Below are 23037 nucleotides of genomic sequence, written 5' to 3'. Positions count from 1 at the left end.
GCAGGCAAGAGTAAGCCTTCTCAGCTTGGTTGATAGCCAGAGGATTCGTGGTGCTAAAGTTGCGGGGTTCAGTTCTTTGGATTTGAAGCCGGATCAATATGTCACACTCCGCCCAAACACACCTCATTTGCATAAAAAAACGATTTGATGGAGCAGATGTGATGCAAAGAGAGGAAAAACTACGAATGGAAATGAAACTCTATCACAGCATGATAAAAATTACAACGTATCAATATGAATATTTACTTAGAATATAAAAAAATGAGAGGGAGCTAAGATGAGCCATTCTGATTATATAGTATTACAATTTATTATGTTAGAACATTTCACACTTGCGTCTATAAAAATTTGTAGTCCGTGCAAGAGCATTGGTTGTTGGGACTAGTATTGTCCTATTTACCCCTTGTTTAGATGCATAAAATTTTGATTGTAAAATACTGTAGCACTTTTGTTTGTATTTGGTAATTATTGTCCCGCATGGGTTAACTAGGCTCAAAAAATTCGTCTCGCAAATTATAGACAAACTGTGTAATTAGTTATTTTGTTTAGCTATATTTAATACTTCATACATGCGTTCAAAGATTCAATGTGATGGGAAATCTTGTAAAGTTTTGGAATTTTGAAGACATCTAAACAAGGGGTTTGTCGTTGTTCATGAAGCAAACAGCTCATGAAACTCAAGGTGTGTTTAGATCCCACCCCGTAAACGCAAAAAAGCCGTAAACGCATTAAAGTGAAAAAGAATCTTGCTAATTTGAAGTACTAAATGAAGTCTATTTATAAAACTTTTTGCATGGTTGGGCTGTAAATCGCGAGACGCATCTAATGAGCCTACCTAATTCATGGTTTGCAACAGTGATGCTACAGTAACCATCCGCTAATTATTGATTAATCATGAATTAATTAACATCATTAGATTCGTCTCGCGATTTACAACCCATCTGTGTAAAAAGTTTTATAAATAGACTTTATTTAGTACTTTAAATTGGGAAGATTCCCACGCAAAAATTTTTTGCGTTTCCACCTCCCTGATCTAAACACGGCCTCATTTCCATGTTTCTCCCCTTTCCAAATAAAACCCGCGGCCGGTAGCCACTGCCCGATCCCAGTCACCTCCTTGCTCATCGAAGCGCCGGTGTGAGCTCTTGACTGCGGTGGCCAAAAGATCCAAAATAGCGTACTTGGATGGCATCACACAATAATTTGGCCCCTGCGCGCATCCGTGCTGCCGGGTCTCTGCTTCGCGAGTTGCTATTGGCTAAGACTAAGAGCCGTCCGTCCGTTGGGTGGCGGCGTCCCGGCGGCCTCGTGAACCTCTCCTGCCCAAAGTTCCAACTAGCTAGGGATCCATAAAATCAAGAGCCGAGTATCAGAGTCTCCAGAGGACACATTTAGCACGGCAACATTGCAGCCTCCGCCGCCCCGCGCCGCGCCCACATCGATCATCAGCTCCACCCCTCGGAACCAGGAGCCGAATCATCATCAGCTTCCTCCTCCGTCAGATGCTGCTCGCCATGTTGAGTGTCAATCCGTCTTTCCTTCTCCTCGCTCATCTCACCCAAATGTATACACAAACCAATCGATACGCCAACCGTGCCCACGAGCAGGTGCCAAACCCTGACCGGCCGCCTCCTGTAAACGCTTGCGCTTCAGCAGGATCGCGGGGTGATCATCGTCCTCATCGCTTCAGCAGATGTATTTACTTGGAATTACAAGGATCAACAGGCATTCGCGGTCAAAGCTGGCGAGATTTTGGACGCAAAACGCTGCCGGTCTCCAGGACGCGGTCGATCCCCATCCGAACCCGCCGTAACAAACGTTGGTTGCTGACGCGGATAAGAACCGAGCGGATCGCCGGCACGCGACCTTCCAGCCGCAGCGATGGGAGGCGTTGCGGCCTCGATCTCATCTGAATCTCGGAATCTCTATCGTAACCGCAAGCGCGTCCGACCGTCCATCCAGCCCATCCAATCCGCCCGCTGCCCCGCGCGCAGGGGCGCCGTAGCCCCAGCCGCCGCTCGGCCACCGCACCTCTTCAGGGCGCCCCCAGGGCGCGGCCACGAGTCCCGTCCGGTTCCTATAATACAGGGGCGCCAGGCGGGGACAGCAGGGGCCCGACACGCCCGCAACAAGGACGAGGGCGAGTTCGCCTCACCACGCGCCGCGCGCCCGCCCGGGTGGCGTGCATGGCCGCGACCGCGTGCGCCTACGGGTACCAGCAGCAGGGGACCCGGCCGCTGGCGCTGGCCGCGCCGGCGAGGTCCTCGTCGCAGGCACCCGACCCGTTTCTCACCGGCTTCGATGATGATGCGGCGGTAACGCCGCCCCCGCCGCCGCCGCCGCCACGGCAGTGCACCAAGGCGCCTCCGCCCTTCCCGCCGCGCCACCTCGGGATCTGCACCGAGGGCCTCGGCTCCGAGAGCTCCGGTGACATCGACCTCAGCGATCTCTCCGACGATGTCAACACCCTGGTGGTGCCGTGCAAGAGGCAGCACCGCGACGGCGGTGGCGAGGGGCCGGGGAGGCGGGCGAGGGGCGGGAGGCCGGCGCCGTTCCCGCCCCCGATCTCGGTGATCGGGGCCGGCGGGAAGCCGTGGCTCTACCTCCGGCCCCACCGGGAGGACGGCCGCCTCGTGCTGCGGGAGATCAGGATACCGTCCCGGGAGCTGCTCCAGGCGCGCCGGGAGGGCGGCCGGTTCAAACTCCAGTTCGCGCAGCACCAGCCGGAGGACGAACCGGAGGATGTGCATCATCATCATCATCATCATCATCAATGCCAAGACCATGAACCAGCAGATGAGAAAAAGCAAGAAGGGCACGAATAGAACAGGGTTTTAGATTATTGCTCCGAGGTTTAATCAGCACTCGTCAACAAGTTCCACACGCCTAGTGTTGTTTTTTTTTCTTTCACTTTCAGAGAGATGTAAATATAGCGGAATTTATGTTCAGTTGTGAGTCAATCACCCAACCCATTGCTACGGCTTCGCAATACTCTGGTCAGGAAGTTGAAGGACTCAACTTGCAGGAATCAACAAAACAAAGTCCACCAGTACAGAAGCTAAAGTATCGGGCGTGGCACTGCTACTGCAAATTTTGTGCTCCCGAGCACTTTAGTGAACACAGAAAACAGAGTTCACAAGAATCCTGACTTGGTTGCTGGAAAAAGGAACGGATCACATGTCAAAGTTAGCTAACAGTTGTCAGTCAAAGCGATCGTGATTGGCATATGGAATCAAATATGCTGATTCTGCAGCTTCAGCAGAGTATTATCATCCTCACACTTTAGTAACCAGGCACACTCAAATTGCTAGCATAAATCGAAGGGTAACAAGAAAGCATTGATGCGATCACATACTAGTTGAATCTCTGATAGCTTTTGTCCTCAGTCAAAACATTACGTTGCATTGCATGACAATATTATTCATGAAATGTGAAAATGGTAAAATATCATGAATCACACAGGTGGCTTGTACGGATGCAAGCAAAGCATATGTGGACAGGGAAAGGGAAAATCTACCATCGATGTGGTGGCAACACTCGAGGAGCCTGTGCCTTCCCAATAATGTGGAGCTCATCACGTCCTATTCAAGGATAGATACACACGCTAAAGTTTGAGCTTGTTATTATTTCTCACCATCTAGTGTCAATAGCACTTTATATAATTCAGGGCGGCGGTCCCTGAATACCCCCCAACCATGCCTGGTTGACTTTATCTCGTCTAAGTCAAACTCCGCTACCAGCACTTCCTCTTCTTTGTCGTTAGCAAGCTTCACGATTTCTCCAGTTGGTCCTGCAGAGAACCACAAATCTTCAATTAAACACATGTTTCTAATACTGATTCTTCTATCTCCCAGTATAAAGATATACATAAGCTAGATTACCTGCAATGAAGGAATTCCCGTAGAAGGTTATAGCGCTCTTGCCATGCTCAGTCTCAACAGTTTCTCTGCCTATCCGGTTGGAAGCAACAAGAGGAACCTGGATAATTCAAGGTAGATCATGACATGATCAGATCAGAGAAAAGACTGTTTCACCAGTATCACTTAGAGGAACAGCAATCATAGAAACATCTTTATGATTCCATATGAAGCTGATAATGCATTATGAACTATATAAAACAACAAATAGTACCAAATTGGCACCAGCATGGCCTTGCATGACACGCTTCCAATGTTCACGAGAGTCCAGGTTACCATCCTGAGGTTCAGATCCAATTGCAGTGGGATAGAAAAGTATTTCAGCCCCCTGAAGAGCCATTGCTCTTGCACACTCCGGGAACCACTGATCCCAGCAGATTCCTACAAGTTCAAGAATGATGGCATATTTATGAGTGAGATTATGTAACATTAATTACTATTAGTGCTATTACTGTACATAAACTAAATAAATTCCAGTATCACTGCAGAACAAAAATAACTTACCAACACCAATCGTCGCATACTTGGTTTTGAAAGCCTGCATCAATATGAGTAAATACAAAGTGAACATTTGCTGACCATAAACACAGTTACAGTTCCAAATATATATAAATCCATCTATACTTTTTTGTGAGGAATATACACATAAAGTTGGAGTGCAACCTAGAACAACAAACAATTACCTTAAAGCCAGTGTCACCCGGGTTGAAATAAAATTTCTCTTGATAGCCTGACAAACAGTGGTAGTTTCTTTAGATGAGATAAACCCAATCTACAGCAGAACAGGAAACTACTGACATTTATTACCTGGTCCATCTGGAATGTGTGATTTACGATAGAGGCCAAGATCAGTGCCATCAGCATCAATGATGGCCACTGAATTGTAGTGGGCATTGTTTGCTTCTTCAAAAAAACTGACAGGTATCACAACTTCCAATTCCTTTGCAAGCTGTTGCATCCTGTCCACCAAGGGGGGTGGAGGTGCAAAGGTGTTAGTGTAAATGTTAATGAAATTGAACGGATGCATTATCATTGACTGCTTAAAGGAACAACAAAGTCTACCTTATGATAGTTGGGTTGCCTTTACAAGGCTTAGCGCGACGAAAGAAATCCATCCTTTGAGCTTGACAGAAATAGTGCCCCTCAAACAATTCCTAGGACATGAATAAAATACATATACAGAGAATTATAAACTCAAGTAATACAAAAACAAGAATATCTATGGGAACTCCTATGTATTTCTGCTTTATTTGAAAGAAGCATTGCAGTTAAGTCTTGACAATTTTTAGCTAAATATTTTATTTGTCACATATAAATTTACCTGAATGAGTACAATCTTCGCACCTTTCTTGTGCGCTTCCCTAATCAACCTGCAATAAAAATGATCAGTCCCCAAGTTTTTCAACGATGATAAATGGAGAGAGAGAGAGAGCTGCAAAGCATATGCTCCCTGTCATTTTAAATAAAATAACTCAAATCACGGATGTCTAAATTTGCTACCAGAGCCAGAATAAATTTTAAAATCTTGCAAAAAAGTTTCTAAAAGTGCTGAGTTTAACACAAGAATGGAATACTAACAAAAAAAGAGGGTTCCAAAACTGGTGAATTTTGAACACACAGAGAATGATATACTGACCAAAAAAATGTTCTAAACTGTCCAGCTGAGAATGGCATTTAAAGTAAATGAAACCCACCTATACACACCAAGAATGGCAGTTAAAGTAAATGAAAGCCACCCCGACACTATTGGTGAGTTCTAGATTAAAACCATTAGTATCGATTTCAAACAGAATCTGGCAAGCTCATAGCTAAACAATAGCTTTGGAACCCAATCATCCAACAATGCACTCAAATAAATATACACCTTCAAATATGCTACATGTATGAAAGAGTAACAGGAAACAGAATCAGTTCAAAAAGTTCAAGTCAGCAAGGTGAACTGCAATGTGATTATGATGCATGAGGTGCAAGAAAATTGCAAACAGAGTTAAGGCGATTTTTTATTGGAATTTATAGTTTCCTTTAACTAAAATAATAATCAATGAAATATAGCACACTGTAATTGTAGCAGTCGACAATGTTTTCTCCCTTTTTGGAACAGCACTGTAACTATTGGAAAATAAAGTCCTGCCCTTCAGGAAAGTGATAAATTAACTTCCAAAGAAAGGTAGTAAAAGAGTTATCACTGCAAGGCTGTAAAACTGACTCGATAAACGTATGTTGCTAATGTACCCAAAAGGTGATCAAGAAATGTCCTCCAGTTCTAACATAGTAGCTAGAACTAAACCAGTGGCTTGAAACAAGTTGGTTAAAATGTGGAGAGAAGAACCAACTCTGCAGTAATTGGGCATGTTTTTGCAGTCCTCACTGTAGAAGGGATAGAATTGGTGTAATGGATGGATTGTATTAGCTTGAGGCCTCGGCCGGTATATATAAGAGTACAAGACTTGGGGTGCAAGGCAACCCCACCGGATATGTATGGCAGTCCGGATACAAAATCTAAACTACCAAATATACTCTAACATCCCCCCGCAGTCACAGCGGGAGCACTGCAGATGGTGAGATTGGAGGGTAAGCCGAAGGTAGGAACCGACGGACTGACATCCCCCCGCAGTTGTAGCGTCGGCGCAATGCGGATGCTGCGACTGGAGAGAACCGGCGAGAAACTCATGCGGATGGTAGCCCTTTGTGCCGATGTCGAAGAAGCCGAACTGGAGCAAGTAGCCGTGGTCGAGGAAGTCGTGCGTAGGGTAGCCGTGGTCGATGGTGAGCTGTTGAGGTCGCCGATGGTAAGGAGCCGCACAGGAAGCCGCGGGCGCACGAGGAAACGCCATGGTGGAGGCGTAATGGAGACAACGCCAGAGACGAAGACGGCGACGCGTCGAGGCAGTCGAAGAGAGAGTCGATGCCGCAGTCGACGCAGACACACCATCGAGCGACACATCCCCGGGTTTGCCAGACCCGTGAATGCATCGGGGACGATGGCACGCACCGGTGTTGCCAAGACCGGACGTGCGAGGGAGAGTGCACCACCAAGACGCCGTTGTCTGAGGGACCAGCAGAGAAGGCCTCCATGACGGTCACAGGCGCAGAAGAACGGCAAGGAAGAAGATGCCGATGCAGCCCGCAGTTGCTAGAGACCTGGAGTAGACGAAGGGGTAGAAGTGGACGGCGACGATGGCAACGAGGTGGTGCTGGACGAAGCGACGAGGTAACCCCGGATGATCTGGCGCAATGCCTGATGAACCGGGGGACGCAGCGGCGGAGCTTGAAGAACTCGAACAGCTCGGTGAAGACCATGTGCGCGCCTTGCGCGCACTGACATAGTCGTAGACGGTGTCGAAGATGCGGTCGAAGTGGCTGGCGTGGACGAAGTCGAGGACGTAGTCGGCGGCGGTGAAGATGCAACGACGAGGAACACCACGGACGGTACCGCTGCTGCCCGAAGAGGCGAAGCAGCAACCACCCTCCATACTCGGGGAAGAGGCGCGCAATACGATGACGGACGTCACGGGAGCCAGGTGGATCGCGCACGTCGGCTGATCAGACCGAGTATGTGCGAGGCGAGACGACGATGGGCGAAGTCGGTTGAGGCGTCTCGATCGGTGGAGGCGACGACGAGCCGGCGAAGATCGACATGCGGACGAGGCGACAAGGTGGGCGGCACAGATGGGCGTCCCCTAGGGCACCGTCCATGTTGCTATGCCGCACAATCGAAGACGAAGAAGAGGCCGGTGAAGTTGATGTTGATGTCGAAGTAGAGGCGTGCGGTCGACAGGCGGTGGGCGACTCAATCTCGAGCAGTGCTCGAGTAAAAAACAAAGGAATTACCAAAAAAACAAATCAGCAGCAGCTCGTGTAGCACCTCTGGGTGCGCGTAGCGCAATCCTCTCAATCTCCTCTTTTTCTTTCTCTCCCGTCACGGTCAACGACCGCATTTGAAGCGGAAGAAACAGAGTGAGAGAGAGTGACGGCGGACGGCGATGAGGGAGGCGGGCGGCCGGCTCCCTGCGGCGGCGCTGGAGGTCCTACACCGGGCGGCTGCCCGCCGGGAGGGGCCGCGGAGGGGCGGTTGAAGCCGGGCGGCTCCCTCCCTTGCGGCGGCTAGAGCCCGCGCGGGGAGAGGCGGCTGGAGCCCGCGCGGTGAAGGGGCGGCGCCGTCATGCATGCCCCCGGCGACGAGGTCGACGCGCTGTGTCGGGGCCCCTGCTGCCACCACGGCAGCACGGGGTAGGGCACGGACGCCGGAGCAGACTGCGGCTGCCACCACGGCAGCGCAGATCGGGGTCGTCGACGACAGCTTTCATGGCGGCGGTGACGAGATACGTCACGATCTGTTGCTGCTAGACGCGAGGATGGCGGCGGATTAACTCGATCCGCCGCGATGGAGGGCGCTGCCCTCGGCGGAGGTCATGGGGGACCTCCCCGGGGGCGCGCTAGGAGGCCGTCGAGGGGGCGCCCTGGATGGGAGCCATGGGGGACGGCCGGCGGCGCGCAAGAGGCAGGAGGGGCGCCGGCGACGCTAGGGTTAGGGCAGCGGAAGATAGCCTAGGATCTCAAACCCTAATCTCGTGATACCATGTAGAAGGGATAGAATTGGTGTAATGGATGGATTGTATTAGCTTGAGGCCTCGGCCGGTATATATAAGAGTACAAGACTTGGGGTGCAAGGCAACCCCACCGGATATGTATGGCAGTCCGGATACAAAATCTAAAGAGTTAAATGCACCAGTGGTCCTCGAACTTGTCCCTAAATGCCACTTGGGTCCACAAACTCGCAAAATCGAAATCTGGTACCATAAACTTGTTAAGTTGTGCCACTTAGATCCATAACCCTTCAAAGGGTATGAATATATGCAACAAAGCCCTTGAGTTTCATCATCTTCTATATCTACATCCTCCGACCGGCCCGCCACGCCCGATGCCACGCGCTGCTCGCCTTTGGCCGCGCGCCGTTCACCTCCGGCCGGCCCGCCTTGCCTGACGCCGTCCGCACCCCTGCTCTTCCGTGCTGCCACGCGTGCCGCTCCGGCCGCGCGCCGCTGGATCCACCCGCCGGGCGGAGGGACGGGGCCTGGTTCTGGCAGGCGGCGAACCTCGAGCCGCCAAACCTCCATGGGCCGCGGCGTGGCCGCCGCGCTCCCGTGGCCACGCGCGCTGGAGGCCGCGCCGCGCGCAAGTCACGGTCGCCGCCGCGTGCAGGCCATGGCGAGGGGGCCGGGAAGGTCGCGCGCGGCACTTGTCGCTCGTATTCGCCGCCGGAGAGGAGGGAGACGCGGCGGACAGGGAGGGTCCCGCCCGGCCGCCACTCCTGCGTAGGCTGCTCGCGCCGGCCGCCGCACGCGCGGATCAGCATGCCGGCCACCGCGCCGCCATGGCCACGCGCACTGGAGGCCGCGCCACGCGCAGGCCACGGTCGCCGCCGTGTCGCTCGAGGTGGGGAGGTGGCGATGAGGGGGCCGATGGAGCTCGAGGCGAGGGGGCCGGGAAGGTCGCGCGCGGCCCTTGTCGCCCGTATTCACCGCCGGAGAGGAGGGAGGCGCGGCGGAGAGGAAGGGTCCCGCCCGGCCGCCACTCCTGCGCAGGCCGCTCGTGCCAGCCGCCATACGCGCATATCAGCATGCCAGCCGCCGCTCCCGCCGTGTGCTCCTGCCACCCGCGCGGATCCGGCCGTGTGCGGGGCCGGCAGATGGCAACGAGCGGCGGAGCAGAGCCGGATCCGGCCGCTCCACGCGGGGTACCGAGCAAGGGAAGGAGGAGGAGTGCACGGTGGGGGAGAGGGAGCGTGGAGGGCCGGTGCGGCGAGGCGGGGAGGAGGGGTGCGCGCCAGCCGCTCGCCGGCGGTGGGGCGGAGGGGGCGCGCCGGCGTGTGGCCGATGGGGGAGGGTGCGCGGTGAGAGAAGGGGAAAAACAGAAGGGCTTTTTTGCATATATTCATATCCCTTGAAGGGTTATGGACCTAAGTGGCACAACTTAACAAGTTTATGGTGCCAGATTTCGATTTTGCGAGTTCGTGGACCTAAGTGGCACCTGAGGACAAGTTCGAGGGCCGCTGGTGTATTTAACTCAAATCTAAACTACCAAATATACTCTAACACTCACTACTCAGCATACAGAGTAGAAAGATAGAAGACTTTATGCAGACGGATAACGCTTTCACTTTGCGATGCTAGAATAGAAAATATCTTTTAACATAATTAGCTAAACCTCACTCACCAAATGAACAAATTGAAAACATAAGCATCAAATTTGTGATTTCAGACTTTGGAGAAGCTATCAGTATATATAGCACAGGCAGTATACAATTATACTAGAGAACTAATAATTTTGACTTGAAAAAATGTATATTTTCATTGCATTATCTAGGATTTCATAAAAAAAGGTACATATAGAATCCAAACACCAAGGCAGATGCCTCAATAATTCACTGCAAGAATAAAGTAGATGACAGAGAAAAGAATGGCAACGGAATAGGGCAGAATAAAGTAGCTGACAGGATTGTCCAATCCAAGGTAGAAGGTATAGAAATCCATCTTGCAAAAGCAGGGTAGTTGAGATACTGAAACTGAAGTGCTAACATGATAGATACTACAGTAGATGGTAAAACAAAAATGAAGTGCTAGTACAGGATAGATACTCGTCTAGATTTTGTAATGAGAGAATGGTTGAAGCACAGTCCGCGAAAGCAAACTCCTGCACGCAAATCAAGCAGTAGGAATGCGTACTGAAGGCGGATTTCAGGACAAATCTTCACGAATCAACCCCTTCTAGGCAAAAACCACCTTGGGGCGGGAATCAGGGACGGGGTTAGCTAGGGATTGGAGTCAGAAATCATAGATTCAGCAACCGTCAACGTCCGCGAGACCGCGACTGAACCAAACGGCTAGGATTTTGGCTCCTTTGGGGCGGGGATCAGGGACGGGGTTAGCTAGGATGCAGGCGGCCATACCTCTCGGCGGTGGCGACGTTCTCGGCCTCGACGTCGGTGCAGGCGAACTGCACGGCGGCGACGGCCACCTTCCTTCCCGCGGCCGCGGCCATCCTCGCCTCCGCTCCCGCCGCGCGCGTTCCCACTTCACCGACCCCCCTCCACGACTCGCTCCTTCCGCTGCTTGGACTGCGGCTGCTGCTGCTGCTGCTCGTCGTCTGAAGCAGAGAGAAAATGGTCAGCATTTAAGGAGAAAAAAGGAAGCCGCCTCGGGGCCCACCTGATATGGGGGTTGTTGAACTTGAGGTGGTTCGTTGGGCCGGGGGAGCTAGGCGACACCAGAGCCCCATGACGGATTTAGTCAGGCCTGACAAGGCCCAGTAGAGCTTTGGGTGAGCCCGAAGTCCATGAATCGGTGGCTGCTTTGCCTGTTTGGTTTGCTCCGATTGAGAAAGAGAAGCATAAATTGAAGAAGCTAGTGCTCCGCGCTGCTTTGGGGAAAGAAGAAAAATGGAAGTTGCTTGCTTTCATCTCGATTGGACGCAGAAGAATCAGATGGAGCACTTGCCTGTTGGCGTGAGCCGTACTTGGGAACGGGATAGAAGAGAAGGATGAGGGAGGGAAATGGAGTTGGAAGGACGGCCGACGGCGGATAGACGGGGTTTCCTCTGGTCGTCTGTGGCGGCGCGAGATAGGAGGGAAGGGGATGGAGCCGGAAGACAAACAGTCATACTAGGTTTAACCTATTATAGTGGACTTGAGCCGCCGCTTTGGCTGCCCTATCTGCTCACTTGGCGTCGTTTTTGGCCCTCGGCACGTTTGGCTCGCGAGCAGCTCAGCCAGCTCGAGCTGGCTCGTTATTTTAACGAGCTAAAATGCTAGCTTAGCTCGTTTAAAAAATCTAACAAGATGAACTGAACCGGGCTAAGCTAACCACGAGCCGAACGTAGCTAACGAGCTATAAACTTTTTATCCAGCTCACCGAAACCCACCAGGAAGACTGGAAGAGGAAAAATTCGACGCGACCCAGTGTTCAAAATTTCGGCAAAATTTTGCGAAATTCGGTGATTTCGCCCCCCTCCGAAATTTGAAAATTTCAGAAATAATAATTTAAATATATTTAAAAATATTTTTAAAAATAGTCTAAAAATGAATTTCAGCCGAAATTTCGCGGAATTCGGTGATTTCGGCCATACCAGAAATTTTTTGACAAACGAAATTCAAAACCCTGACGCCACCGCGTGGGCGGGCGGAGTTGCTGCCCGCCTCGCCGGACACCACTGCTGCGGCGCACCGAGCTGCTGGTTGCTTCCCTCAAAGCCACCATCGCATGGTGCTCGCCATGGGGTGCGATTATATGTTGCTTTCTGGTGATGATTCGCGAGCCATCACCTGAAGCGGCAGATGTGCACAATGTTTTGAGCTGTAATTAGGCTCAATTATTGAGGCGGATTGTTTCCAATTCTGTGCATGCAGATAACGATAAGGAGGGTGACATGACCCATATGCATGTAGATTTCAAAATTAAAAAAAAGTTATAAGTATTGAACAGAGCATCTAAATTAAATTTGGATTGTACCATTATCTTTCTTATGACTAGATCTTATACCACGCTTACCTATGTTTGCGTGATATTTTAAAAAGAATATTTTTTAAAAAAATCTCAGTAATTAACTTCAGCTACTGGGAACAAATACATCAAGTATATAGTTGGATCTAGCAAGACTGTGTCCACTTGAGAAGCGCCAAGCAAGTTCGAATGTGGCGAGTGCGCGCTCCCCACCGGCCGGAGGCGACGGCATCGCCGCCGCGCCTCCTCCGCCGCCCCTCCGACGCGCCCAAGACCTCCGCCGCAGCCTGGCCGTCACCATCCAAAAACAAAGCCCCACAGACACACGCAGCTCCTTCCCATGCCGTCCCCCCAAGCGGAATCGCTCGCCTCAACGCCTCCCAGATCTAGATCTAGCAGCAAGCTCCAAGGTTGCTCCGTGGTGCCGGACACGCCGGAGTCCCAGCAAAGTATGCCCACGCCTCCTCCATTCTCTTTTGCTGAGGTTGTCAGGGGTGCAGCTTGGCCCGTCTTCAATTCCACGCCGTCCAAGCCACCGGCCAGCAAGCTCAAGTCCGCCATTACTATCCCTGCAAGAAGCAATTACTACTCCGACTCCAGCACTCCACCTCGCCAGGTTGCAGCTCGCCGCTCTCACGTCTCGGCCGCTTCAGCGGGGACAGCTGCGCGGCTGCACGTCCCCTATGCCGCGACAGCTCGGGCCGACTTCAATTCGCCTGCGCCGGCCGTTGAGGGGGGATGGACGAAGGTCAAGGGACCGTACTGGTGGAGGAAATGCAAGGATTCTGACCGCAGCGGCGCCCCGCCTTTACGCCAACCCAGCCCTCCGCGGGAACAGAACTCTACTCAGCTGCGTGCTTTCCGGGAGCGAACTGACGGGCGCTGCTTCATCTGTCTCGCCCCCGGCCATCGCGCGGCCACCGGCCGCGCCCAGTACCGCTGCTTCATCTGCAACCGCTCCGGTCCCCGCGCGCGCGCCTGCGACCGGGGTCCGCCGCTCCACTGCCAACGTCCCCCGCCACCGACCAAGTCAGCGCCCCGCCACCACCGGCCTTGCCAGCACCGCCCGGCATCGCCGCAGCCGGCGGCGGCCATCCACCGCCTTACCTGCTGCAAGGAGCTCCCGCCTCCACCCAAGCCGACGCCGCGGACCTAGATGTCGCGCCTTGGCGACCCGGCCACTAGACCTGAGGCGGAGGACTGCCTTGTTCAGTCCACCCGCGCCATCGACGACAACCTGCGGGAGTGGGACACTACGGGCGCCGTCACCTGGGCAGTGCAAGGCCCGGAGTCCACCGGGCCTGCGGAGATTGAGGCGGCCATTCGGGAAGAGTTCAACTTGCGACATGACGAGGTAAAGGTGACCTGCCACTTCCCGGAATCCTTTCTAATCAAGTTCAAGTATGATCGCCATTGTTCGTTGGCCCTCGAGAAAGGCTCGGCGAGACGTCGCAGCATCGAGGTTTTCTTCGTCAAGTGGAGGAGCCTACGAGACGCCGAGGGTGTGGCCCTCCTCTTCCGCGTCAAGCTGTGCCTCGACGGCGTCCCGCGCCACGCTTGGTCGGCCGAGCTCGAGGAGCGCATCATCAGCCGCACCTGTGCGCTCGAAGGGATCGAGACCAACCTCGACAGGCCGGCGGACACGAAGATCATCGATCTGTGGGCCTGGACGGCCAACCCAAGCACCATCCCCAAGTTGGTTTGGCTCACCTTCACGGGCAGAGCACGCGACCCCCATCTGGCGTCTGTGCAGGTCACCGACACCCCGCCGGAGCGCTGGCAGAGGGGGGTCAAGCACCCGGTCATCGTGCACCTGGAGGAGTTCCAAGACTACACCGCTGCGTCGGTCAACCTCGACAACCGAACCTGCTCGCCGACTACGCGCAAGATGCCGCCTTGACGTCTGGGCATCGTCGACGGCGAGTCGGCCCCTAGGCGGCCACTGGAGCGTCCGGGGCGGCGCCGCAAGGACAGGGAAGACAAGGAACGTCCACGGCGGAACTATAGCGACCACCATCATCACCGCTGGAACGTATGGCGACGCAGGGACGAGGACGACGACGAACGCGACGGGCGCGGCCGCGACTACGGCGGCAGGCGCGACAGCGACGGGCGCAAAGGGAGCGACCGCGAAGTCACTCGTGAGCGAGAGCGCTCCCCAAGGCTCCGGAACTGGGTGGCAGCTCGCATAGCGGCACCGGCAAGAAACATGATGCTGCTGTGGGCGACAGCGCCTTGCACGGCTGCGGGTCACGCGTGGAGGAGGCGCCATCGCCGATTGCTGCACTTCCTCAGCAGCTGCCCAACCTGACGGACCTGCGCTCCAGAGAGGTGATTGAACCGCAATTCCTTTTTGCCAATCAAGCTTCGACCATTCAGGAGGCGGCCAGAAACTATCTCAACGGCAATCGACTCTCCGGCACCCCTGACACTCAGGCTCTCAACAGCCTCTGCAACGACTACATTGCCAAGGCGGCGACTCTAGCAGACAGGCTGCAACTCCACGACGCGGAGGAGGTGGGGGGTGAAGCCTGGTCCGGCGCTGGGGTCGTGCAGGGGAGCTGCGCCGCACCGGCTCCACTCACGATTCCGGTGGCGGATGTTTTCCGGCGCATTCTCTCTGACCTGCCGCCGTCGGCCACGATGGGGGAGGTCGATGCAGCTCTGCTACGACTGCGCCTCTTCAGCACCTCCAACAACGACGCCACGCTTGAACGCCCTCCCTCGCCAATCCGGATCACACCTGGGCCCCTTGCTGGGAACTTCGCCGACATGTTCCAGCAGGCTTGGTGCGCTCACTCGGTGGTTGACGCTCTGCCGTCCGACGTGCCGGCTGTTATGCCTGCTACCGGGAACGGAACTCCGGCGACGGCGAGCACACAGGAGATGGGCGTTCTGCAGCACAACCAGTGCGCGCCCTCCCCAGTTGGCCCGGCACTGGTCGACTGCCTCTTCGTCGCCCCGACGCCACCACTGCTGAACCATGACGGCATCCCGCAGAACGACAACGCTCCAACCAGGGACGTTCCCACGCCGCCTGCACCAGCGCCGCCGACCAAGCGCCAGCGACGTCGCCGCGTCTTCGACATGTCCGCGGTACGTCGGAGCGCCCGCCTGGCTACTGCGCGACCAATGACAACAATGCAGCGTGCCCAGAGAAATCTCTGCCGCAAGCTTGGTCTGCTGAATGATGAGCTGCTGCCTATTGAACTTGCCTTGCAGGAATTCCTGGCCATGTTTCAGGGGCCGCTACCGCACTACATCGTCGCTGCTCTGACGACCACCTTCAACCTCGACGATGATGGCGCTGAGGAGCTAGATGAGGAGTTGGCTACAGTAGCTGGGGATGCAATCGTCGATCTCCAAGATGAAGCTGAAAGCCTCCAAGTGCAGGCGTTGGCTGTGGCAGCCTGATCTGCGTCTGCAGCCAACCCCTCCCTGTGTCCAACCTAGTTTAATGATGTCTACGCCACTTTCAGATTTTCGTTTCAGTGTGGTTTGTCAGCGTTCAAGACTCGTTCCGTCCAGCGACTCTGCTTTAATTTCGTCTGTAATCCTAAAGGCTGAACTTCATGGCCTGTTGTGTGCTTCCTCCGCATCCTTTGCATCTCCTTTCCTCTGCAATAGTGGGCACCAACCTGCTACCAAGCAACAGCCACAAAGAACACCAAGAACACAGAGCATTGTCAGGGCGCTTGCACCAGAAACAGAGTTAACATCGTGCAGAAAATGTCAACAACCAATTTAGAAATCTTGTGCTGGAATGTGCGTGGGCTCAACCAAAGGGCACGCCGGGACGCTGTTCGCGAGACAATTGCCACCTCTTCCTGCCATCTTGCGTGCCTTCAGGAAAGGGGTTTTTTTTTTAATTGGTGCCACTGCAATTTTCGAAGTTCTGAGATATTCCATTACAATTCACGTATTTTGAATCGTGCCATTATAATTCTTCTCTTCTTTGAATCGTGCCATTTTATACGTCTTTAATGCTTTTGGACCCACTCGCAGACCCGTGTATTTTCATATGGTCCAAAATACCCCTGCCACTTCTCTCCCTTCCCTCACTGATGTGTGGGGCCCACACATCAGCTTCTCCTTCAACCTCACCTCCACCACGCTGCTCACCTCCGCCCCCCGTGCCGCCGCCGCCGGCCTGCTCCCCCACAGGGCGAGCTCCTCCCCCGCCGCCGCCGGCCTTGCTTGGCCCTCGCGCGGGCACGCTGCCACCGCGCCCTCCCCTCGCACGTGCTGGAGGCGACGCCAGCTGTGAGGCGAGCACGCGTAGCGGAGGAAGGGTGGCGCGGCGAGGCCAGCTGCGAGGTGAGAGCGTGCGGGCGGAGGAAGGGTGGCACGGTGAGGGCAGCAGCGAGGCGAGTGCGGGCGGAAGACTGGCGGCCCGGCTCCTAGCTCGCGCGGGGGTGCGGCGGAGCAAGGATCCGCGGCAGCACGGGCGGAGGGAGGGTGGCGGCGGCGTGCCAGCGCAAGGCTAGGCGAGGCAGCGGCGGAGGATCTTGTTGCTCTGGAACGATGACCACCTTGAAATCTCTAACATTATCATAGGAGAGTTCCATGTCTCTGCAACAGTTTCTACCACAGAAACTCCTTCGACCTTCTTTCTCACGGTTGTCTATGGGCCAACACTCTCATCTAGGAAACAGGTTTTCCTACAAGAACTGCAGCAGCTTAAACCGCAGCCAGGTTTTCAGTGGCTTTTGCTAGGAGATTTCAATCTGATCTATAAGGCAAGTGATAAAAACAACAACCGTCTAAACACAAGGCTTATGAGGTGCTTCAGAGAGGTTCTAGATGAGTGTGATCTCAGAGAAATACATCTCCAAAATAGAAAGTTCACATGGAGCAACGAGAGACAGAACCCGACGCAAGCAAAATTAGATCGCGTCTTCTGCAACGAGGAATGGGACACCAACTTCAGCAGCCATGTCCTCCACGCTCTGTCTACTTCGCTCTCTGACCACTGCCCTTTACTACTCTCCAACCAAATTGGGCCTAGGCGACCAAGTTCTTTCAAATTTGAAATTTTTTTGATCAAATTGCCGCGTTTTCGAGAGGTTGTCGCAGCTGCTTGGAACGAGACTTCTCTGCATCACGAGTCATTCCATAAGCTCTACTATAAGCTCCAAGCCACGGCCAAGGCCCTTCGTGTTTGGAGCAAGCGGCTTATCCCTGACGCCAAACTCCAGTTACACATGGCCCTTGAGGTGATCCTCAGATTGGATGAGGTATAGGAGTTTAGGCAGCTCTCGCTGGAGGAGCAAACTCTGAGTAAAAGACTTAAGCTGAGAGTACAAGGGTTGGCAGTCATCGAGCACGCCCACCGCAGCCAAGCGGCCCGCATGTGTGAGTTAAAATTTGGGGACGCCAATACGAAATTTTTCCACTGAAGAATCAATGCACGAAGAAGGAAAAACTTCATACAACGGCTCAAGAACAGAGATACAGGGTGGCCAACTACACATGAGGAGAAAGCTGCTGAGATACAGTCTCATTTTTTGGAGGCAATGCAGCGGCCTCCAGCCCGACATACTGACTTCAACTGGGACCTCCTTGGTATTCATCCTCATGATCTGTCGGCGTTGGATGATCCTTTTAGTGAACGGGAAATAAAGTTTGCCATCGACCAAATGCCGGGAGACAAAGCACCGGGGCCAGACGGCTTCACTGGGGCATTCCTAAAAGCTTGCTGGGATATCATAAAGAAAGACATTATGGATGCAGCTAACACTTTTCACTCCCTCAGGATGTCTAATCTGCAGCTAATTAACTCAGCCAGCATAATTCTCATCCCCAAAAAAGATGGTGCTGATGCTGTTGGAGACTTCCGACCTATAAGTCTCATTCATTCCTTTGTCAAAGTCATTACCAAAGCTCTTGCGCTGAGGCTACAACAATACATGCCCTTCATCGTGTCTCAGTGCCAATCCGCATTCATCAAAACAAGAAGCATACATGACAACTTCATGGCGGTCAGGACAACCGCGCGATGCTACCACAGGAACAGGACCCCCGCTCTTTTCCTTAAACTCGACATCACCAAAGTGTTTGATTCGGTTCGTTGGGAATATCTTCTTAACCTGCTCCAACACTTGGGGTTCCCGCAGCGCTGGAGGGATTGTATTGCTGCACTATTATCCACCTCCACTTCACAGCTTCTTCTAAACGGGGTGCCCAATCCTCCGATACGCCATGGAAGAGGCCTGCGACAGGGTGACCCCCTATCGCCACTACTTTTTGTCATTGCAATCGATCCTTTGCACAGAATTTTGGATTTGGCTACTGAGATCGGCGCTCTTACCAAACTGAGAGGTAAAAGCCTGCACTTACGTATCTCCATGTACGCTGACGATGCTGCCCTATTTGTTGCCCCGTTACAAGATGACATCCGCACATTAGCCAACATTCTCAACTCCTTTGGTGAAGTGACTGGGCTCAAAACGAACTTCCAAAAATCGACAGTCATCCCCATCCAATGCCAAGGTATCGATCTCGGGCCAGTGCTCAACGGCCTTGCTGCAAGAAGAGCAAGTTTCCCAATTAGGTATCTTGGCCTCCCGCTCTCTACAACAAGACTGAAAAATGTCGACTTCCAACCCATGCTGGATAAGATGGCAGCCAAGCTAAATGCGTGGAACGGCCGTAATGTGTCTATGGCTGGGAGGCTAACACTTGTGAAGTCGGTTCTGACCTCACAGGTAATACATCTCCTTTTAGCCCTCCGTGTGCCAAAACAAATCCTCCAGCTAATTGATAACAAACGAAAGTGTTTCCTGTGGGCGGGCAACGAGGAGCTGATGGGAGGAAAATGCAAGGTTAATTGGATTAGAGCGGCTAGATCTAAAAAGGGGGAGGCCTTGGCATCCTTCATTTGGGCAAATTCTCCTGAGCCTTGAGGCTGCGCTGGCTCTGGAAGCAATGCAAGACTGATGGTGGGCAATGGTTGCACTCTGAAGCACCATGCACAACCAAAGACAAGCAACTGTTTGCGGCAGCAATGACGATCACGGTGGGCAACGGTGACAATATTTCTTTCTGGGAAAGTGCTTGGATCCAAGGACGCAGGCCGAGGGACATGGCACCAGCAGTTTACATAATCTCAAAAAGAAAAAATAGAAACCTCCGGGAGGCGCTAGAGAATAATAATTGGGTGCGTGACCTTGATTTGCTTAGTGCACATTTCTCACCGACTCACTTCAGGGAATACTACGACCTCTGGCATCAGGTTAGCCAAACAAGACTCCATCCTGATACCCCAGACGACATCACTTGGAAGCTGACTGCTGATGGTATGTTCAAAACAAAATCGTCCTATGAGGCGCAATTCATTGGATCGTCCTCCACCAACTTTGAAGCTCTCATCTGGAAAAGTTGGGCGCCACCGAAATGCAAAGTGTTTAGTTGGCTGGCCATTCAAAATAGGATTTGGATGGCCGATCGCCTAGCAGCAAGGGGTGGCCACACAACAACAATTGTGTTTTATGCCGTGCAACACAAGAAACGGGGATCCATCTATTTGCAGATTGCCGCTTTGTAAGGAGAATTTGGGCCACCATCAGCACCTGGGCTAGAATTGAGGGGCTAAAACCATCAACCAGGCAGCCTTTTCTTTCTTTGCATGATTGGTGGACCAAGTTAGCGCGGGTGCCCTCCAACGATACAAGAGGTTTACGCAGCCTCATCATGCTGGTGATTTGGGAAATTTGGCTTGAACGCAATGCAAGAATTTTCAAGCACAAGTAAACGCCGTGCCCGATAGTGATCTCAAGGATTAAGGACCAAGCGAGTTGCTGGATGGCGGCGAGCGCCAAGCACTTGGCAGCGCTCTTGGTGTAGGAGTTTCTCTTTTTTTCTTTGTTTTGCTGGTCGGCCGGTCTCCTTTTTTGTGAGATCCTGTGCTCGAGCTTGTACAGTGCTAACTCTTTTGTTCTTGCCCGTCGGGCTTCCTTTTTAATATAGCGGGCAGCTCTCCTGCCGGTTCGTTTCAAAAAAATATAGTTGGATCTATTTCTTCATTTCTTGTGTTAAATGTAGCCCAGCGATCCACCAGGCCAGCCTCCCAGCCTAATGACACAACTGGCCCATGAAAGGGTGGCACACCCCACCAGCCCAGTAGCCCCCACGACCCTCTCTCTCTCTCTGGGAACGCACGCACGGAGGCGGGCAGACTCTGCGCTCGACCTCTCCTTCTCGCTGCTTGTTTCCCAAAATTCCTAAATCGCAAATTTGAAATCCTTCCAAATAAAGAACCAAAGAGCTAGCAGTCTAGGGTCTGATTGGTTCCTTGGACGGACTCAGCCTGCCCCGCATCAGTGAGCCAGACTCTTCGTGGCCAGGCTGATATCGTGTAGAGGTCTGTTGTTTGGATGTCTGCATACCTATAGCATGGCCGAGGAGTGCAACTGATTGGTTGCCTTGCCATCATCCTAGCCCTGCACTGCTGCTCTCTAATCTCGTGCAGCTCGTGCGCTCACGCGAGCCTGGCCCGGCAGATACGAGGATTTTCACCGCATTCGTAGAGCCTGGCTGGGGAGGGAATCTTGCATCACATGGGACAAGCCCAGTGAGTGCTGCAGCTAACCAAACACGCCGTTGTTGCATGGGGGGAGCCTGGCTCAACTGAAACCAACCAACCAATCAGCCCCCTAGCAGATCCACCCCACCAGCAAGCCACGAGCGGCGCCCAATGCCGTCCTAACTCCGCCCCCGTGCCCTGCAGGGAGGCCGGCCGCCGCCGGCTGGCCATCTCCAGGAAGGCCTGACCGCCTGAGGGAGAAGCGACGAGGCTGCGACGGCCGAGCGGCCTGCGCCCAACGGCCGACCGGCGGAGAGCTGACGCCCGAGTGAGCGAGGAGCAAGAGCTAAGCAACTGGCATATTATTACACCAATCCTCTATGCAAATGCCTTTTTCTGCGCATTTTCTTGCTTCAAAGAATGATAGAATCAGTGTATGCCCTTAGAAGCCATGAAGCAAAAAGTTAGAGCTACTTTATAATTTTAGTTATGCATTTTGTAGGTTCTTTTCATTTCATGGATATCTTATAATTAATTAATTGAAGAACTTACCTTTATTTTTTTTATTATCAGTTTTGACATATGGGAGGGTGGGGGACTTTTACTGTTCACTGAATTATTTTTTTAGCTAGAAGATGGGAATACCCAACTCTAGAATCCTGGCTCCGCCACTGAGCATGCGTGGCGCAGCAGACTACAACCAATTAGCCACCTACGTGTGCATATGTAGTGTAGCACATGGATCAAGCTGGGGGTTAGAAAATTTATTGGGCCGGTTCCCAATAATAGCCCATCTAATCTCTTTAGGCGATGGATGTCTATTTTGCAGCGCGCGTGACATATAGTCGCAGCGCTCGGCCATGCGCACTACTATAAAAAGTGATTTACTGCAACATTTATAAAACATCTTCTTCGAGACGGGTAGAAATTTCAACCGCCCCGATTAAAGCCAAACATTAACCGAGAGGTCACATCTTATTAACTGAGGCGGGCATTATAAGATAACTTTCTCCTAAAATAGTCCATTTTCGGAGGCGAGCGCACGCCTCCTAAAATACCGAGGCCCAGAGAAGCCTAGAAGGCCCATTACCAGGGTTCCCTTATATATACATGAGTTAGTGTTTAGGCGCCTCGGCATCTCTCTATCTGTCTAGACTTGATCATCCATCGGGTTGGGTCGGGTCGGGTCACTTTGGATTTTGGGTCAAAATATGTTGGCCCATGCCCGACCATGACATGGTTGGTTCGGGTCAGGTTGAGGTTGGGTCGGGTTGACCCGTACTTTTGTGTGTAATTTTCAGGTTGGATCGGGGTTTTTGAGTTTTGAGTCAAATATTTCGGCCCGTACCCGACCCGTCACTTGATCCGTCGGGTCGGGTTGGGTTTTTCCGGATGGGTTGAGATAGGTTTATCGGGTTGGGTGGCCCGTGATTAGGTCTGCCTTCGCCCGACCCTCCCTTCCCGACTGCGCCCCTCTCACTCCCTCCCGATTGCGGCCCCTCCCTCTCGACAGCGGCCCCTCCCTCTCCCGACGGTGGTAGGAGTTAGGGTTTGCAGCGGCGCTCGCGGGATCCGGTGGGTGTGCGCGGCAGCCTCCTCTCCCTCCAGTGCCTGTGCAGTGCAGCGGCGGCAGCGGCCTCCTCTCCCTCCTCTGGCGTGTGTGCGTGGGCGGCGGTGCCTGTTGGAAATATGCCCTAGAGGCAATCATATTTCCTTGTATTCATGATTAATAAATTGTTCCTTGAATATCCATGGATGACAACTTGTATTGATTAATGCTTATGTGAAGTGTTTGTGAAACTCTTTACTTGTATGGATATTCTAAAATGTTCCTAGTCGGAGTTCACGTGAGGACACACATGAATATTAGACTAGCACATGCATTAGTTGATTGACTACGTTTCATAAGTCATGGACATGGGGATGTCAAACTAATAATGTGGATTCATGTGAGACATGAGACAGAACTGACCCAACACGAGATCATGACTTCTCATTACACAATATGTACGTTGTGTCCTAAGACCTTAGAACGTCGTTTGTACTCAAGATGTGAACCGACTTACTTAGGAGCCATCAAACGCTGCACCGTAACAGG

At 52.8% G+C, this 23037-nt stretch overlaps 3 protein-coding genes across 8 annotated transcripts; 2 read left to right on the top strand and 1 right to left on the bottom strand.

Moving 5' to 3' along the window:
* The first annotated feature begins 1886 nt into the window (after positions 1 to 1886).
* Positions 1887 to 2948, top strand: LOC120655948 (protein FANTASTIC FOUR 3-like). The gene has a single exon (XM_039933937.1). The coding sequence runs from the start codon at positions 2187 to 2189 to the stop codon at positions 2823 to 2825; it is 639 nt and encodes a 212-aa protein (XP_039789871.1). The 5' UTR covers positions 1887 to 2186; the 3' UTR covers positions 2826 to 2948.
* Positions 2949 to 3325: 377 nt separating this feature from the next.
* LOC120655947 (N-carbamoylputrescine amidase-like) lies at positions 3326 to 11559 on the bottom strand. 2 transcript variants are annotated; one of them, XM_039933936.1, is made up of 11 exons: positions 11414 to 11559; positions 11126 to 11273; positions 10867 to 11063; positions 5239 to 5287; positions 4980 to 5071; positions 4725 to 4876; positions 4601 to 4647; positions 4422 to 4455; positions 4132 to 4298; positions 3882 to 3978; positions 3326 to 3790 (listed from the first exon to the last, which is right to left on the bottom strand). In XM_039933936.1, exons 3-11 carry the CDS (start codon positions 10956 to 10958, stop codon positions 3624 to 3626), a joined length of 897 nt encoding a protein of 298 aa, XP_039789870.1. In that variant the 5' UTR covers positions 10959 to 11063; positions 11126 to 11273; positions 11414 to 11559; the 3' UTR covers positions 3326 to 3623. The 2 variants fall into 2 exon arrangements, with proteins under 2 accessions (XP_039789870.1, XP_039789869.1); XM_039933935.1 differs by having other exon boundaries at positions 10867 to 11558.
* A 1034-nt stretch (positions 11560 to 12593) lies between these two features.
* LOC120655946 (translation initiation factor IF-2-like) lies at positions 12594 to 16013 on the top strand. Of its 5 annotated transcripts, none has more exons than XM_039933929.1 (4): positions 12594 to 13769; positions 13852 to 14746; positions 14863 to 15511; positions 15638 to 16013. In XM_039933929.1, the coding sequence occupies exons 1-2, from the start codon at positions 13099 to 13101 to the stop codon at positions 14348 to 14350; spliced, it is 1170 nt and encodes a 389-aa protein (XP_039789863.1). In that variant the 5' UTR covers positions 12594 to 13098; the 3' UTR covers positions 14351 to 14746; positions 14863 to 15511; positions 15638 to 16013. The 5 variants fall into 5 exon arrangements, with proteins under 5 accessions (XP_039789863.1, XP_039789864.1, XP_039789866.1 ...); XM_039933930.1 differs by having other exon boundaries at positions 14852 to 15511; XM_039933932.1 differs by having other exon boundaries at positions 13427 to 14746.
* The last annotated feature ends 7024 nt before the right edge of the window (positions 16014 to 23037 follow it).

The sequence above is a fragment of the Panicum virgatum genome, chromosome 1N, assembly GCF_016808335.1.
Source record: "Panicum virgatum strain AP13 chromosome 1N, P.virgatum_v5, whole genome shotgun sequence".
Classification (NCBI taxonomy): domain Eukaryota; kingdom Viridiplantae; phylum Streptophyta; class Magnoliopsida; order Poales; family Poaceae; genus Panicum; species Panicum virgatum.
This window is presented reverse-complemented; position numbering and strand designations above follow the sequence as displayed.